The sequence below is a fragment of the Lytechinus variegatus genome, chromosome 6 (assembly GCF_018143015.1).
Source record: "Lytechinus variegatus isolate NC3 chromosome 6, Lvar_3.0, whole genome shotgun sequence".
Lineage (NCBI taxonomy): Eukaryota > Metazoa > Echinodermata > Echinoidea > Temnopleuroida > Toxopneustidae > Lytechinus > Lytechinus variegatus.
In genome coordinates, this window is record NC_054745.1 from 21116963 (window position 1) to 21136140 (window position 19178).

General features: G+C 36.5%; 1 protein-coding gene across 1 annotated transcript; it reads left to right on the top strand.

The window, feature by feature from the left end:
• Positions 1-2995: 2995 nt before the first annotated feature.
• Positions 2996-19178, top strand: LOC121417178. Its single transcript, XM_041610772.1, has 5 exons — positions 2996-3290; positions 9555-9780; positions 13640-13805; positions 16022-16104; positions 18008-19178. The coding sequence occupies exons 1-5, from the start codon at positions 3198-3200 to the stop codon at positions 18049-18051; spliced, it is 612 nt and encodes a 203-aa protein (XP_041466706.1). The 5' UTR covers positions 2996-3197; the 3' UTR covers positions 18052-19178.

Here is a 19178-nt window from a genome sequence, read left to right on the forward strand (position 1 = left end):
AAAAGCTATGCTTAATGGTTTCAGAAGCATATGTTGTAGTATTTATCGAAAACGAGTTTAGCGCTACAAGAAAGTTTAATTCAATGGCAAAATAAGGAGAAATGTTGGGCAAGAGAAGGAATCAGACAAAGATAAAGTAAATCAAAACTTACACCTAATTGTTTACTTGTGAACAATTGTTTATTATCATTTAAAAACAAAATAGAAACAGACGCCTGTAGAGTGCGTCCCAGAAAAATGATCCAAGAATTATGGATCATTGGTAATGATTTAATCACACATACAATAGACATATGACCTCTCATTGTAAAGCTTCGAATCTCCTCTTTCACCTGGTAGAACTAGAAAATTCCTCATGCATGCATGAATGGAAAAAAACTTTATGAAAAGGGGGTGGGGGTATCTGAATTTCAAATAGAAAATACATGTATAAAAATTAAAGATCTGACCTCCAATTTGGCACGTCAGTCACAGTAAAGAGTCAAGAAATGACAAAGTTCTGTCTACTTGAAAAAAACTTGTATTTTTATAATTCCATTAAACAGATGTGTTTTAACAGATTTCCTATGGTAGCTCAGAGCTGCCAAGTAGTACTGTTTTTCAGTATTTAGTACTGAAAAGTGAGAAAAATACTGATAGTTTAATGTAAAATACTGATTTCTAAAGTTTCAGCTTTATGTGTTGTCCTATGGCTTTTTTTGAAAATACTGATTTCCTCACCGAAATACTGATTTTCAACTTTAAAAATAATGAAATGTTCTTTTTCAGGTTTGCAGCTCTGGTAGCTATCGTACATTTATTCATGTGTGATTAAGGAGTTTCATGTCTACCAGTTAAATGAGAAGATTATAAGCTTTGCAATGATAGGTAACTTTTCTATAAAATCTTGGTTTCTTTTTGTTTTTGGGATGAACTTTGATAGGCCTACATCATACAACTGTTCATTCCAAATTATTTGGTATTACCAGTATTTGTGCTCATATACTTATTCATGCTTGGATAATACAATTTACCTTTTAAATGATTAGTGATCATTTAGATTTACTCTCTTTTTTGCCCATTTGCTTTCTCAAATTCTAAATATATTCACTGCCAAAATGGGAATGAAAAGTTTCTGGAAGCGCAAAACATTTTATATTTTTCTCTACATTTTTCCTGTAAAAGAAAATGACAGGACAGTGAAACCAACCAGTTTTTTTTATATGCAGTGAGGCATAAATGAGAAAGCTAAATGTGGGTGCATTTGATATGTGGTGTGAGTGAGTGTTTAGTGTGTGTAATGATGACAGTGTGGATATGCATGTGGTTGCCTTTGAGATCTGTTATGTGTGTATGTTATAAGAGAGTGTGTGTGAATAAATCTGCGATGTACATGTATGCTGTGTGTGTGTATACCTGTGAGTGTGTGTTATATTTGGGTGTGCGTGTATGTGAGTGCCTTTGAGATCTGTTATGTGTGTATGTTATATGAGTGTGTGTGAATAAATCTGTGATGTACATGTATGCTGTGGGTGTGTATTCCTATGAGTGTGTTTTATATTAGGGTGTGTGTATGTGGGTGCGTGTGAGATCTGTAATGTGTGTATGCTATGTAAGAGTGTGTGAATAAATCTGCGATCTATATTGTGGGTGTGTATACCTATGAGTGTGTGTTATATTTTTTTTAATAGGGTGTGCGTGTATGTGGGCGCCCGTGAGATATGTTGCATGTGTATTTTCTGATGTGAGAATGAGTGTGAAGTGCTTGGGATGTGTGTGGAAATAGCTGTGGTGTGAGTGTCCAAAAATTGGTGTGAGGTTGTGCGTGATGGTGTCTGTGTGAGTGTGTGGATAGGATGGGTGATATGCTGGGTGAAAGGGACCTAGATGATGAGTTGTTACAAAGGTTATTGGGACTAAGATGTCATTTGTTACGTATTAGAAGATGCGATTTGTTTATCTTGCATGTAATCATTAATTCACCCTTCCACATATACACACAAATCTCAAAACCTATCACGGAAGTAACGACGGAGTAGATAAAATACTGGAAAATTCTCATTATTTGATGCAGCTGTCCATATCTGATGCGAGCAAGTAATCTGTGATTATTTATTCAATCAATTCCCCCTTTCATTTACACCCTTTGAAAAACGTAGCGCGGGAATTATTGATTAATACAGACACATGGTGCAATTGTTGATACGTCACACATGCATGCTGTCAGTATTTACTAAGATTATTGATAAAATCACTGCTTTAATCAATAAAGATTTAAATATATGCATATAAACAAATTCACTGCTTTATGCATCCATGAGAATTTTCAAACAAAGTTGGATGGGTAATGGGGAATACGCCAAAATGTCAACCTCCTCCCCTCTCCGGTTAATCAAACTTAATCGTTCCGTTAAGATAAAAATAACAGGGCAACACGACTGGTGAAAGATGTTGCACTCCTAGAGCCACCCCCTCCTTGAGAGATCGTTGAATGCTGGACCAGGGGCGGATCCAGGATTTTTCAAGGGGACGGGGCGGGGGGAATTGCTACCGGAAAATGTTGGCAATCCCTCCCCAAATGTCATTTTGTTGAACAATTTGACAAGCAAAAAAAAAAATCCTCACTTGCCTATGCATGCGATATTCCACTATCGCATGCATTCTTTGCATGTTAATGTACTGTAAATTTTCTAATGTAATGTGTATGTACTTTTTATATTGGTAAAATAAATAATAAAAAAATAATAATAAAATAATTTTTTTTTTCTGCCTCCCAAGGGGAGAGAACGTGCTCCCCCCCCTCCCGGGATCCGCCACTGTGCTTAATTCGACCCACATGCAGGTTACCTGTTGCAAGATTCTTTTGAAATATAATTTGCGTCATAACTCACTTAATTCAATCAATAATCTCATACAAAGCGGCCTTACTTCTATCGCCCAATTGAAAAAGTTTCCTGAGTCCGGCCACGCCCACATACCATGCATGCTTCTGCTCCGATCTTCTTTGATGCTTAGCGTATTTTTTTGTCGGAAAGTCCTGTCAGTTTTACCTGCATCGAAGAAAACATTCGCATCGTCCTTTTAGAGAGGACGGAAAACGCTCTTATTACGATTTCCGCATAGAGGCGCGGAAGATAGACGGGGAGAGGACGAAGGCAGACGCAAAAACACGCAGGAATTATTCATCCAGGAATCTTCGTGGAGAAAGGTGTGCCAACATGGCATTCAGACTTCTAGCATTTGCGGTTTTGGCTGCATGCAGTGTTCCCGATCTCGTCCATGGATTTGGAGGACCTGAGTGGACTTGCCAGGTAAAAAATAAAGATAAATCATATAATGGTGCAAAATTGCTTTTATTGTCACATAAGCTGTCAATGATAAAGTAATGACAATTTTGTTGATGTTCACCAACCGATTGGAGTAAGTGAATTTCATGAAAACTGCCATTGGGTCGCTAGTAGTAACTTTTATGCAATGGGGCCTAGAAGTCATAGACTTAATTTAGACTAACTTCAATATCTGAAATTTACTGGAAAGTACGGACAAGTATAAAGTATAGCGAGAAGTATAGACTTGAACTTGAAGATCTGAAATTTACGGAGATGACATCCCTTTTCCCTCACTCTGACTAAATTCTTACCCCTTCTCTCTAAGGGTAAACGCCCCCTTGCCACTATTTTCTGCAACCCCGCACAAAACTCTGTTAGCAGGTGAATAATAGAATGTTGTATAACATTAATTGCAACCACACATTGTAATTACTCTGATTGTTATAATTGTTTCTCTAGATGACCGGGCCATCTCAGTAATTTGTTATCAATTTCATCGAATCAATATTTCATAACGATTAACAACATCGTAATATATAATCGTTTAACTCGTTTTCATTTTATACTCTTACTTGTTGCCCTTTTTAATCACCGTAATTAAATCAAACTTGTCATTGGCAACATTGTGCCTATAAATCGCCATCATTATTTATCATAACATCATATCACCAACATCATCATTATCACCACCGCCATCATTATCATCACCACCACAACTACCACCACCATCATCACTACCGCCACCGTCATCACCACCATCACTACAACCACCATCATCACCACCATCAGCATCATTACCACCACCATCATTATCACCATCACCACCACCTCCATCATCATCATCATCACCACCATCATCATCACCATCATCATTATCACCATCATCATCATTATCATCACTATCATCATCATCACCATCATCATTATCACCACAACCATCGTCATCTTCCTCTTACTTCTTCCCTTTATTCCCCTCCTCATCATAACTAGTGGCATAGTAAGGCAAGAATGTCGGCAGAGCAGAGATAAAATACGATGGACTACCTAAATTTAGATACTAAGTAACAGGCGAATCGACGTAGCAAAAAGAAGAAAAAAATCATAGCATCACAGCCGAAGTTTATGTATTTCATTGTTTTTTATTATTATTATTTCTTATGTATTAGCTTTTATTGGTTGTATTTCGAGATCTTTTGATGTATTTATCCTCAATGATAGAAATTCGCTTGAACGATTTGATAGTTACTTGATTTCGCCACAACTCATCAAGTCATAAACAGACACACACATACAGTATGTCATCCACCCCAACACCAAAACACACCGACCGGCACAACAGATCATAAACACTCTTACTACAGGACACACGATGTAGATTTGACGACATCCTGTATAGATTCATCCTCTTTATCAATTATCAGAGAGTTTTCGCAACTGCAATGGGGACTGATTCAAGAACGCAGTAAATGTATTGAAATTCCCGTGAAATGACAATGAACAGCTGGGAGGTTTTTGTTGATAATCGGTGAGCTGGAAGAGCAGTTTCGTCCTAAGTTTCGGAGCTGAAAAATTGCAAATTTTGATGTCGTTTGTCTAGAGTCCAGTACCGGCCGCACAGAAACGTTGTTAGCCTAACAGAGCGCTAACAGAAATTAGCCCTGTCACATCTTTGGGATTGTAAAGTCAAAACATTTATTTCAATGTGTAAGCAGTGCACTCTTGTAACATTAGGCATCTGCCACATTACAACATGGCCTCTGTAAGCGCAATGTTAGCGCTAACGACGTTTCTGTGCGGTCAGTGCAGGGGAGCGTTTCATGAAAGGACTTGTCGTACGTTTTATCCGACAAGTCCCATTTTATCCTACAGTTACCATAGTAACAGTACCTCTCAGCCAATCAACATCAGAGAAAGATGTCAGATCTGACAACTTGTTGGATGAAAATGTTGATGAAACTCTCCCCAGGACGAAACTGCTGTCTTAATTCACCAATTTTCGACAACGTCTTCTTGGTTGTTCATTGTCATGTCATTTGACAATACATTTTCTATGTTTCTTTCATTCGTCGCGTGCATCGTAGAAGAAGATAACTCTTATTCATTTACCCAGGGTATATCCACTCTCAGCTGTAAGTTCATTCCCGCATTGACACTAGTCTGCAGGCACAGACCCTCATTGGAACTTTGATCAACAAGTGTGCCTCCACGCAAAGACTAGCACATACAAAACTTGCTGTTCCAATACTGAGCGAGAGAGCCTTCAGTACACAAGGCGTGATTAGGCTGCACATTCAGACCCTTATTTCGAGTGAAGGGTTTGCCCAGCAGACTACAATGACACGCCATTTACTTCGGTCATAATATCTTATACGGCATGGGGTTAGAGTTAAAATTGTAATATAATTCTTGGTTCAGAATGACGTAAAGATAAGGATTAGGGCTTATCTAGTTTTGGAGATTAGGTTTTATGGTTGGCTTAATGTGCAGACTTTTCATCGGAATAATTGTCGCCAGAGCGCATGTCATGGAACCATTCTAGTGGGCTCTGCCGGGAATCGAACCCACGACCTTCCGTTCACGAGGCGAGCGCTCTACCACTGAGCCACCATGTCGTGTCATACCGAGGTTTTACCTGACTGATAAGAAAGCACGAATGCCTGTGAGCAAGCAACCAGGGGACCGACGGCTTAAGTTCCTCTCCGAGGGACCTGGTAATGAGGATAAATGCCTTACCAAAGGGCACTAGCGCACCACTTGGGAATCGAACCCGGGTCACCGGAATCCGAAACCCCCGCTCTACCGACTGAGCTATCGCGCCTCCTGTCCGGTGGATGTAGCTTGGATCACGGAGCTAACGCTTGGAACTCCCACCTCACTATTTTGTCTACCTGGCGTAATTATGAGATTGTTTATAGATATAGTAGAAACATCTGTTGTTATTCCCGAAGAGACTTACAAAGAATTTCACACCTCTTTATCTGGATACACATTGGCGTATTTTCAATAATACCATACATGTATAGTGTACACAACACACCATTAGTCACCATAAGATTATATATATATATATATATATATATATATATATATATATATATATATATATATATATTGGCGAAGAAGCTCAAAAAGCATTGAAGCGGGAGACGTAGCCTGGATTTCTTCAACTTTTTATTAATACAAGCTTTCGGCCATTTAGTTCGGCCTTCTTCAGGTATCTGAAGATGTAAAAGACATAATGGCTTTACATGTAATATGCATATATTTGGATTAATTTACTAAATAGAGGTATATCTTAAAAGAATATGTTTTACATCGGTAATGTTTAATTAGGATTATCCAATAGCTATTAAAATTAATTAAGTTTACGCAGATTTTTATTACGAACATTTTTTGAAAGTATTGGGTTATGTGTGTTGTATAATACATATATCTCAAAATGTATAATAATATATAATAGTATATATATCTCAAAATAATACATAATTATATAAGGTATTGATTCATATATACATTCGTGTCTAAGCACGTGAACTTATGTATGTAATCACACTCGCATTCACATACATACATAGGCGCAGACACCCAAACCAACCCTACTCTAATTGGTAGTGCTGGTAATTACACAAAGTATCATATAATAGGTAGAGGTAACAATGATATATGATATGTGGTTCTGCGATAAATAAATGATGTATACAAAAAAGATACATTATAAATGTCTGATTTCTTACCTCCAAGTTTTACTGTAAGTGCTTGACCAGGTTGGTGATGTGTGGGTGTGTGTGTGTATATCAGTGAAAGTGCATTGACCCTTGAAAGGGGAAACGGAAATGGGTCGTGGGGTTAGGGTCAATCAGGAGTAAGGGGTCAGTGATCTATTGTTCGGCATTGATACCATGTGGTTGTAGTGTTTTTAGTTTTGATATCCAAAAGGACTCTCGGTGTAGTATTGCTTCACGTGACCTACTTCTGATTGACTCGATCCCGGTAATTTGGACATTTTCTAGTGAATGGGAGGGAAGGTTGAAGTGCACTGTGTATGGAAGAGTCTTGTGTTGTGGTGAATGGAAGTTACGTATTTCGGATCTCGTATTGTTGAATCGGGTGTAAAGGGTGGTTTCAGTTTTGCCAACATATTGTTTTTTGCATTTGGTACATGTAATGAGGTATATTATCCAGGTGGATTTGCATGTGATGTGTGATGTTATTGTGTAATTTTGTTTTGTTACGGTGCTGGTGAATTTCGTGGTGTCCTTGATGTGATTATGGAGAATGCATTTGTGTGATTTACATTTGAAGAATCCCGGGGGGTCATTGGCGGTGTTGGTGGCGGTGGGGTTTGGTGTTGGAAAGGGGTGTCCAGCCCTGACAAGGAGGTTGTGTAGGGTGCGCCCTCTACGGTAGGAGGTAGTGGGCTTGTTCGGGAAGATGTTGGCTGTTGTTGGTGATTGTTGTAGGATGGGGAAATGTTTTTTAATTATTTTTGGTACTTTGGCTGTTACGGGTGAGAAGGTCATGGGGAAGTAGATGTTGTTGTTTTGTTTTGGATTGGACTGATATGTGAGGAGTTGTTCTTTGGGTTTTTCTTTTGCCTTTTCTATTTGTTTTTTTACGATTTGTGGGTTGTAGTCCCGGTCTTCAAAGTGTTGCCGAAGCTGGCCGAGATGGTGGTCTTCTCGGCCAGCTTCGGAACAAATTCGTCTTACTCTTAGAGCTTGGCTGTATGGTATGCTGTTGATGGAGTGTTTAGGGTGGCATGATGAGGGTAGGAGGTAGGCGTGTGAATCGGTGGGTTTCGTATAAAGTTCTGTTTCTATTTGGTCATTGTGTATTGTGAGTGATATGTCTAGGAAGTGTGTCTGGAGGTGGGATGATTCGAAAGTGAATTTAATGGAATGATGCAGCTTGTTCATTTCCCCCTGGAACCTTTCGAGTGTGCGCGGCGAGCCATTCCACATGAAGAAAATGTCATCAATATAACGTTTCCATGATTTTGTGACAGTGGGTGAATTCATTTGGTTTATTAGTTTTTCTTCAATTTGACCCATAAAGAGGTTGGCATATGAAGGGGCGACAGGGGTACCCATTGCTGTGCCTTCAACTTGGAGGTAGTGTTTGCCGTGAGTGAACACACTCACTGAAGCACCCACGCAATGTTTAGGTCCTTGCTCATCACAATTATATATATATATATATATATATATATATATATATATATACATGTGAGAAATTGTACATGTACAACAGTTTTTGGCAACTCTTTTATTTAAATTTGTTGTGAAAGAAATGTATATATATATATATATATATATATATATATATATATATATATATATATATATATATATATATATATATATATATATTGTGTAAAGAAATGGATGAAGAGAACAATGGTAGGCGTAGCTTAAATCAAGGTTCCCCAGAGCTATCTACCCTTTGGAAAAATTGGTGATGCCGAAAAAATGTCTCTGCCGGGAATCGAACCCGGGCCCCCAGCTTTGAACGCCGCGGTGCCTCAAAGCTGGGGGCCGGGTTCGATTCCCGGCAGAGACATTTTTTCGGCATCACCAATTTTTCCAAAGGGTAGATAGCTCTGGGGAACCTTGATTTAAGCTACGCCTACCATTGTTCTCTTCATCCATTTCTTTACACAATATTTGAAATAAAAGAGTTGCCAAAGCTGTTGTACACTTATAACTTCACACACAAATAATATATATATATATATATATACATATCTTCAAATCAACCTAGCTAAAGTCCATGTGTTCTTCATTATCATTAACGTCTACTTTCATTCATATATTTACTTCCAAGTTCTGCGCAAATAATTTATCACGAACTCTCCAAAGTAAGTGGTGCTCAATGATGCTGAAAGACTTTTCGACATACAGTTATATCGTCATTTGCTTAAAGATATCTGTACAATATGTTTGAATGTTGAAAAAGCCTCATGATATTACAAATATAAATGTAATGTGCAGGGTTCTCTCTTAGTGTAAATTTCGACACATGTTTTACTTAGAGAATAAAGCACAACTCTAACGAGGGTGTTCCAACGCCTTTGATGCTATATGTCCCGTTTTCACTAGTATTTACAATTATAATTTATCATCATCGCTACCGTGGTTATTATCACAGTTATAATCATAATCATTTAGGCCCAGCAGATTTGTCGTTCTAACCGTGGTTATTAGATCAAGCATTCTAAAAGCACTCCTCCTCTTCAATTTATTGCAGTCATGTGACTGCCCACCCCCACAGAATTTGACGACTTTGGATTTAAGCTTGTCGACACACATGTTGCAGAATCATTTTTACGTCGACGAGTTCGGCCAGCAACAGCTCTGCTATTGCCTATGCGGAGGCAAGCTCGGTGATCCATGCACGATCCGTGGGGACTGTATCGAAGGGTTGTTCTGCGCCGACCGACCGACCAAGGACAGTCTTTTCGGTGTTTGCGAAGGTAAGAATTAAGGTGCCCCAACCCCAACTCCTTGAAAGTTCAAACAAAGCTTAATATATCCCGAGTGACATAATGGGGTTGGGTGGTTTTTATTCACGATTAAAAATGCATAGATATAAACAAAATATTATTACATAATCAAATAATTAAAAAAAATATATCAAATTAACAATATAACAGTATTGAACGCGTGTATTACAGAATCATAGGGATAGACCCGTTTCGGATTGGCTATTGATAGCCAATCTCTCTTCCCCGGGGTCCCTAAAAATAAATAAATTGAATTAACATTGCAATATGAAAATTTCTAATAAATACATGTATAACAAAATCAATATAAAAAAATGTAAAAGAATGGATAAATGAACTTGTGCAAGTTCACAATACCCCCCCACCCCGACAGTCCTAACGTGAAACCATCATTACATTTAACCGGTTAATTTCAAAACTTCTTTTTAAAAAGTAGAAAATTGTCAAGTTTTTTAATGTATAGAGGTATATTGTTATATAATTTTCCACAACGAAAGTGAAATGAACGTTTGCAATTTTCAGTATTAGGTTTGGGCAAGACAACCTGATTACCTTTTCGAGTATGGTATCTCGATGTCTTAAAAATAATTTTTTGTTTTAAATAAGAAGGCGACATATCATGGAATATTTTACATAAAAGACGATAAGTATGAAAGAATTGTCGTTGCTGTAGAGTTTCCCAGCCTAGAGTATAATGAATTTCACATACTGGTCGGTGCTCAGACAGTATAGATTTCAAAATGATCCTACCTGCCCCAGCTACCTGCACGGTTTTGAAGTTTTTGTAACATGCCCAAACAAGATTTAGTCGCAGAAGGCCAAATTATGTCTGCATAGTCAAAATGTGGCAATATTACAGCCTTATATAAAAGATTTAGACTTGACTTATTCAAAAGGAAAGTTGCAAGATTACAATGCATGTAATATAGAATCATAGGGATAGACCCGTTTCGGATTGGCTATTGATAGCCAACCTGTTCTTCCCCGGGGTCCCTAAAATAAATAAATTAAATTAACATTACAATATGAAAATTTCTAATAAATACATGTATAACAAATCAATATAAAAAAATGTAAAAGAATGGATAACTGAACTTGTGCAAGTTCACAATACCCCCCCCCCCCCGACAGTCCTAACGTGAAACCATATTACAATATGAAAATTTCTAATAAATACATGTTTAACAAATCAATATTAAAAAAATGTAAAAGAGTGGATAAATGAACTTGTGCAAGTTCACAATACCCCCCCCCCCCGACAGTCCTAACGTGAAACCATCATTACATTTAACCGGTTAATTTCAAAACTTCTTTTTAAAAAGTAGAAAAATTGTTCAAGTTTTTTAATGTATAGAGGTATATTGTTATATAATTTTCCACAACGAAAGTGAAATGAACGTTTGCAATTTTCAGTATTAGGCTTGGGCAAGACAACCCGATTACCTTTTCGAGTATGGTATCTCGATGTCTTAAAAATGATTTTTTGTTTTAAATAAGCAGGCGACATATCATGGAATATTTAACATAAAAGACGGTAAGTATGAATGAATTGTCGTTGCTGTAGAGTTTCCCAGCCTAGAGTATAATGAATTTCACATACTGGTCGGTGCTCAGACAGTTTATAGATTTCATATGATCCTACCTGCCCCGGCTACCTGCACGGTTTTGAAGTTTTTGTAACATGCCCAAACAAGATTTAGTCGCAGAAGACCAAATTATGTCTGCATAGTCAAAATGTGGCAATATTACAGCCTTATATAAAAGATTTAGACTTGACTTATTCAAAAAGAAAGTTGCAAAAAATTCGCAATTATCGATCGCAAAATCAATTTTAGATCTTATATAATCATTCGCGGGTCTTGTAATCAACTTAATTTTGCAATTGATTTCTGACCTGTTTCTTTAATCAACAATAAGTCATTAACTGGCTTCGTGGCCTCGGGAAGAGGGGTTGCTGCGAGTATTAACGCACCTCTGAGAACTTGATGGGGGTACTGCCTGTAATATACACCATGCACACTGTAAAAAATGTGCTAATTTAGCACTAACGGTGCTTGTATAGTGATTGCACTGCGAGTGCTGATTTTCCTAGTTAAATTTGAACTAGAAAATCAACACTCGTAGTGCAGTCACTATACAAGCACCGTAAGTGCTATATTAGCACTTCATGCTTTACAGTGTATAAGCATGATAGGTAGCACCCATTTGAAGTCAGGCTGGTATATATTTTTGAGCGAAAACGTTTTCGTGGTCGGTTGTCAATTTTCTTTTGACCAAAATCATCATAATTTTGGAGGGATGGTTTTTTTTGCTTGGCAACTCTTTTTCTGACCAAAATCATCCTTCATTTCATTTTGGAGTGAAATCAGCATGCATCCACTCTTCAAAAACCGTTCCACCCCCCCCCCCCATTTACCTAAGTTAAGATCGATCTATCACTTGTTAATTTGCAATTGATTGCAAATATTTTCTTGTCAAAATCCCCAATTCTGAAATCATGGCAATAATGGATGCCCTATTACTTAATAGCCACAATGATCTGCTCACTGGTACCCCTAGTTGTTTGAAATGCGAAAATGCGCCATTTTAAAAGGAAAAAATACACCGAACATTGATCTATTTTGTATTTCGTATTCAAATTGATTTTTTTTAAAGCCAATAAGAAAAACAATTCTAACTGATCTATCAATATTGTCAAGATATTTGTCACTGAATAAGATTAAACAAAATTAATCACCCTGGGAGATTGATGTAACAGTATTAGTAATAACATTGGAGAGGTGTTTACGGCGTATTTATTTTTTAATTTTTGAAGCACTGAAAAGTTATTACCCGGTATAATCTTACAGGGACTTTAAAACTTAACGAGTAAAAAAAAACTCTTAAAAAATACAGTAGTTCTTTACCAGTGAAACAACCATGCTTGATTTATTGAGAAATATTACAAATTAAACTTTGTTGTTGAATAATAATAATAATATAGGTTATTTATATTGCGCACATATCCACCTTGTTAGGTGCTCAAGGCGCTCCTATATTACCCGGCTAAGCTAGGCGTTCACAGCGCACACAGCTTCTTGAGGAATTACTTCCTGCCGATACCCATTTACCTCTCCTGGGTTGAGTGCGGCACATTGTGGATCAGTTTCTTGCTGAAGAAAATTACGCCATGGTTGGAATTTGAACCCACGACCCCCTTTTTCAAAGTCCGGAGACTAATCCACTGGGCCACAATATGTTTAAACTTTTTACACAACTTCTGTAAAGTTCAAATAGTTCAATTCATTTATTAGGTAAAAATCACATGAGTATATATGTATATATACATTGTAAAATGTGAGGATCAAACACCCTAGGAAAGCCAGAGACTTGAAAAGCAGGGGAATCCATGACAAATAAATTACAGTGATACAAATACAGCAAACAAATTGCAGTAAGAATAAAAAACATAGGAAATAACAAATGCAATAATACATGAAACAAGTTACAATATTTACAATACATGACAAAACAAGACAAAACAAAATATATCATATAACTGCTTGTTTAATTTTGGTTTAATTTAAAAGAATCACTTGTAAGTGGAAAGAAGATGCTGTTTAACTTTGGCTTTAAAAGAGGTAACGATGATCATTCTTTTAAGTAGCGGGTCAAGACTATTGAGCCCATTCTTGTTCAAGTGTGAAAATGTTGAAAATATTGAAAATATTGTGAATCGCATGACACAGGTTACAACTAGGACCTCAAATTTGTTTTGTTCTTTTGTTTTTTTATTTAATCAAATCAATAATTACTTTCATTTAAATCTTTATTTTTATTCTACTTTTAGATAGATGCGAGAAGGACCCTACGTTCAAATGCAAGCTCTATGAGAAATGCGTTGTAACTAAAGACGGGACTCCCAAATGCGAAAGCCTTGTAAGATATTGTGCTGATAACTACGATTTTCCTGTTTGTGCAACGAACGGCAATGAGTTCAAGACTTTTCGGATCAGGTATTTAATAAAAATCATATCATATATCCGTTTCTTTATAAAGTCAGATCCATTTCATCATATATCTCCACCATTGAAAAGGTTATAAGAATTTTTAATGTTTAATCTCTGACGTCATATGCTGTTTTCCCCATATATTGTGTACTAAAAATGTCAATGAAATATCCTATTCTCATTTTTTTAATTATTATTTTACCTTCAGTATATCAACAGAAAATCATTTCACATGCACTCCTGAAAGAACCAAACATTTTAGTCATGATGACCCACTGATAAAGTGAAATGCATTTTAAAGTACATAACATTATGGATCAGCTCTTTGCATATGACATCGGAAGTCAAAAACTTCTAATAACTTTTTTCTTAATCTTTTTTGAGATTTTCCTCAAACCTTCGCCAACATTAAAAAAAAAATCTTATATCTTTCTATCGAACTGGTCTTCGAGGTGAACATCCCCTTTAATGGTTTTCGACTTATCATTTTCAGCCCTGCATTTCTACCACATTATTCAAATTTTTATACATTGATTGGTACGGACCTTTCTTCTTGAAATCTTGCAATTTCTGGCGGGTGACGATTTTTTTTTTGTCAGTACTTGTGTACCTGACGCGAGAGGGCAGTTGGAATGACGATATACCAGACCTTTTTTGAGTCTCGCCTCAAATTTGAAGGAAAACAAATCTTAAAAAAAAAACGTTCATGAAGAGACTCGAAACTGCGTCTATTGTTACGATATACCGAAACAAATAGCAATGAAAATTTAGTTTTAAATTTGATTTCCTTTTTTTATTACAGGAAATAGATGTACATCAATCAACAAAACAAATACAAAACATCTTACATGTCTTGAAGATTTAGATGTGCAATCCAAGGTTATGATATTAGATCCAAATAAAATCCAAGTTGTTTGGCGAAGATTCCTTGAATTAAAGTTCACAATGATGGCGATGATGAAACAGATGTTGAAGCACGATGAATAGCAAGAGTCACTGTAACAAGTTGAAATGTCCGTGAAGATGATGTTGATGATGATTAACAGTCAATTTCAGCATTCCATGGGTTGAAAAGCGTTCATTAAAACAGGTTGATGCTCTCGATGAGAACTGACAATTCCTCTCTCAAAATAACTGCAAACAGTTCATTGATGGCGTGCAAATAATTCTACAGACGATAGATGTTGTAGTCCAGTTGGAAATCAACTATGCTCTGACATAAATTAAGTTCGGAGTGAAACTCTGAGTTCTGATTTGATGTGATGTAATCTTGAAGAAACTGCTAGCTTATATACAAATTATTTACTATTTTGGAAGCTTCCAGCATTGTCTACAAAAATAACATTCTGCCAATTTCTAGAGCAGTCTAATTTTAGAAGACTCTTGAATGACCTCCGTGAAATTAACAATGTAAACAACATAGCTAATCTTATTGTCCTTTTCACAGCAGGCAGGCTCTATTGTCTATCTTGGGACATTCGAGAAATAACAAAAATTACTCCACCTCATTAATATGCATGCCTAACAAAGCTTTACTGAGACATTCTGGAATATTCTTATTTATTATATGCTATGAATATTCTTTAAGAGGAAATACATATGCAACTAAATAAATAAATGTAATTGCTCTTACAATTCTTATATGTAACACTATGAAATCGACTATAGAATTGGTCTACTGATTTAGCCACACCATTCGAGATAATCGATGGCTTGGAAATTTCGATATATCCTATAGTTTCCTTCCATGAATATTCATAATGCAAAGTCTGACAAGATAACTCTATTATATCGTCATTACCACTGCCTTCTCGTGTCGGGTGTATAAAATCTGACGAAAAAAAAATATCTGGCGGGTGCATGTTCAGTTCCATTACATCCGCTCCGGCAACAATTGCTCCTCAATAAATTCAACATACTAATCGAATGACCAGCTTCAATCCTAAATTATAGTAAACACTTTATCCTATCCTAAACCAAACCATAAACCTAACACAAAGCCCTAGTGCAGCCTTAATCTTATATATCGGGTATATCTTAGACGAAATGAAGCCCGGAACAATGTCGTATGACCGCATGTTCACACAGTCAGTCACACCAAGAGAAACTGATCCTGACCGATATAATCAGCATTATGCCTACATTATTTAAAATGGCGTACGATTTCATTCATGTGTGGCTGTTGATGCTGTATATTGACCGTGTTTTTGTTTTTTTAACAGGTGTGAGTTGGCCCTCCGGAACAAAGAACTTGATAAAGTGATGCAGCCCCGGTTTCAGCACGTCACAATAGGGACCTGTCCAGGTATGTTTATCATGATATCCATAAGCTGGATAGAGCTTGTACGCACGACCTTTCAGGCCGAAGAAAAGTACTCAATGACACAATTAAAGGGGACTCCAGGCTGAAAATATTTGTATCTAAATAAATAGAGTGACATTTACAGAGCATAATGCTTAAAATTTCATTAAAAATAACGGAGTTATTGAATCTTAAAGTCAAGCAATATTTTGTGAAAACAGTTATATACACATCATCATGAATATTCATTAGGTGGGCTGATGATGTCACCTCCTCACTTTCTTTTTCTAATGATATTACATAAAATCATAATTTTTTCATTTTTTTCGTACATCCGTAAATGATATGTCTCTCTTATAATAACATAAGTATAAATATCTAATGCACTAAATCAGTTGTCAATCCGAATTTTCAAGTTCTTGGAGGAAAATGTGAATTAACCTAATTTCATGAAGACAAAAGAACAAGTGGGGATATGATATCTTCAGTTTGCTCGTTGAATATTTATGAAGACATGCCTACAACGGTTTCACTGGAATAATACAAATCTTTAAAATGTCACCATGGCTTTGTTATTACTTGTCTGATTTTGATCATTTTTTTTTAGTGTTTTATTTGTCAGATTTTTCTTTATCTATTATTGGTAGTCTGGAGTACCTTTTCGCAGTTGCAACAGGTACAGATTCTAGAACATCATAATTACTTAAAGGACAAGTCCACTACAACAAAAAGTTGCTTTGAGTAAAAAGAGAAACATCTAACGAGCATAACACTGAAAATTTCATCAAAATCGGATGTAAAATAAGAAAGTTATGACATTTTAAAGTTTTGCTTAATTTCATGTATAGTTATATGCACATCCGGGCGGCATGCAAATGAGGGAACTGATAACATCACTCACTCACTTTTTCTTGTGTATTTTATTTGAAAAATATGAAATATTCTAATTTCATTGTCCTAGTCCTATTATTGTCTTATTATCATTGTCCTGTGAAACTAAGTTTTATTTCTCACTGAACATGTGGAATTACCATTGTTTAACATTATATGGTTCAGTCAAATCTGTATAAAAATGAAAATTTGTATAATTCAAACAATAAAAAACAAAAGAAATAGTGAGTGAGGGACATCATCGATTCTCTCATTTGCATGCGACTAAATTGTGCATACAACTATTTTGTGAAAAATAAGCGAAACTTTAAACTGTCATGACTTTCTTATTTTACATCCGATTTTGATGAAATTTTCAGCATTGTGCTTGTTTGATGTTCCTCTTTCGATTCAAATCAACATTTTTCTGGGGTGAACTTGACCTTTAAAAATGCCTGTCAAATCACAATTGTAGAGGTGTTGTGGCTCAGTGGATAAGTCTCCGGACTGTGAACCACAAGGACCGGGGTTCAAATCCCACCGCAGCACTAGCGTCCTTTGGCAAGGCGTTTATCTACATTTGCCACTCTCGACCCAGGTGTAGTAAATGGGTACCCGGTAGGAAGAAATTCCTTGAATGCTCGATACGCCCGATCAGGGTAGCCGTGCTAAAGCCGGGGTAATAGTATGCAGCGCTTAGAAACGTTTGTATTAAGCGCTATATAAATGTTGCATATTATTATTATTATTTATCAGCTAAGAGGCCCGAGGTCTTTCTCTGTGTCCTAGGGTCTGGAGCTGACGAAAACTTGTAAATATGTCATTTGTCCAGAGTCGCGGACGACATTGCTGCTTTGTTTGATCGATTTTCGACAAAGGCTGCTTTGTCATGACTGGCTTTTTTTTACAATAGATTCTCTATGTTCCAGAAAGCGCCTGCGTAGTAGTTGCGAAATTCCCTACTGCGCAGCCATACAATATATATGTATAATATCAGAATCGGAGCCTCTCTGTGTTTTTTTTCTCTCATCAACAGGTGATCTCAACCAAGCCATACCGCCACCGATCCCTCTCGAATAAACTGGACCTTGCACTTAACAATGTACAATCCAATCACCATTAGGGGATAGGTCCAATCGTCAGAGGGTCATAATCGTCGTAGGGTCACCAATCGTCAGAGGGTCATAATCGTCGTAGGGTCACCAATCGTCATAGGGTCATAAGCCTCGAATTCACGAAAAATCCAATAGAAATTATTTTGAATCTGTACCATTCTTTTACCAATTTGTTGAAAGTTCCTTTTGCAGCTTGTGCGATCATTAAGATTCGTAATATTGGAAAATTAAAATGAAAGTGCAATGCATATTAACACAATAATAGTTTGCGAAATATCAGATCAGCTCTTATTCAGAGGTGTAAAGTTTAACAAAGTGAAAGTATATATTACTGCAATAAGAGGGAGCGATGCTAATCATGGCATTTTGCATTATCAAGACATCATGGCCCAGGAATTTTGGACGATGTGACAAAGTAAAATTGCTCGGGAGGAACAGATCATTTTTTTTGGGGGGGGTAAACCTTTTTTTTTCCTTGTCAAATTAACTTCAGCACCGGAAAACAAAATCATTCCCAGGGCCCTGCAAGACACAGTGATATGCAAAGACTGCATGCATACACTCGATTTAGAACTTGAATGTTTAATAATGGAGCTTAATTTCCCACTTTTGCAATTAACGAATAAAAGCTACATGTAGGCCTTACTATTTTATTTTAAATAAAACAATCCACTTTGGCTCTGGTCAAACAATGGCAAAGGTCTTGAAGTTGTCTTATCTATTTCCAGGAGTTTATTATCTTAAATCGACTTTTTTTTATTCAAAAAATTAATGGTGTCATTACCATAATGAACTATCGTGATCATCATCATCATCACCATCAATGTTGCTGCAATAATTATTTATGTTCTATGTCATTATTATTTGTATCTTTATTCTTATTATTGACATTGTCGTTATTGTTATCAGTGTGTTATTGTTATAACCATAATTATGATGATTATTATCATTGTTGCTTTTAGATAAATTATTGTTTCAGATACCATTTCACAAAACAAAAGTCACACTTGGTGATCGTGCATTTGCACTTGCTGCCCCCAAACTATGGAATAGCCTGCCAGTTGATATAAGAAGCTCTCCATCCTTGGCTCT

Coding starts and splice junctions, on each gene's coding strand:
- LOC121417178 (XM_041610772.1), top strand. CDS start 3,198: ATGGCATTCAGACTTCTAGCATTTGCGGTTTTGGCTGCATGCAGTGTT. Junction 3,291..9,554: donor GACCTGAGTGGACTTGCCAG/GTAAAAAATAAA, acceptor AATTTATTGCAG/TCATGTGACTGCCCACCCCC. Junction 16,105..18,007: donor CACAATAGGGACCTGTCCAG/GTATGTTTATCA, acceptor TCTCATCAACAG/GTGATCTCAACCAAGCCATA.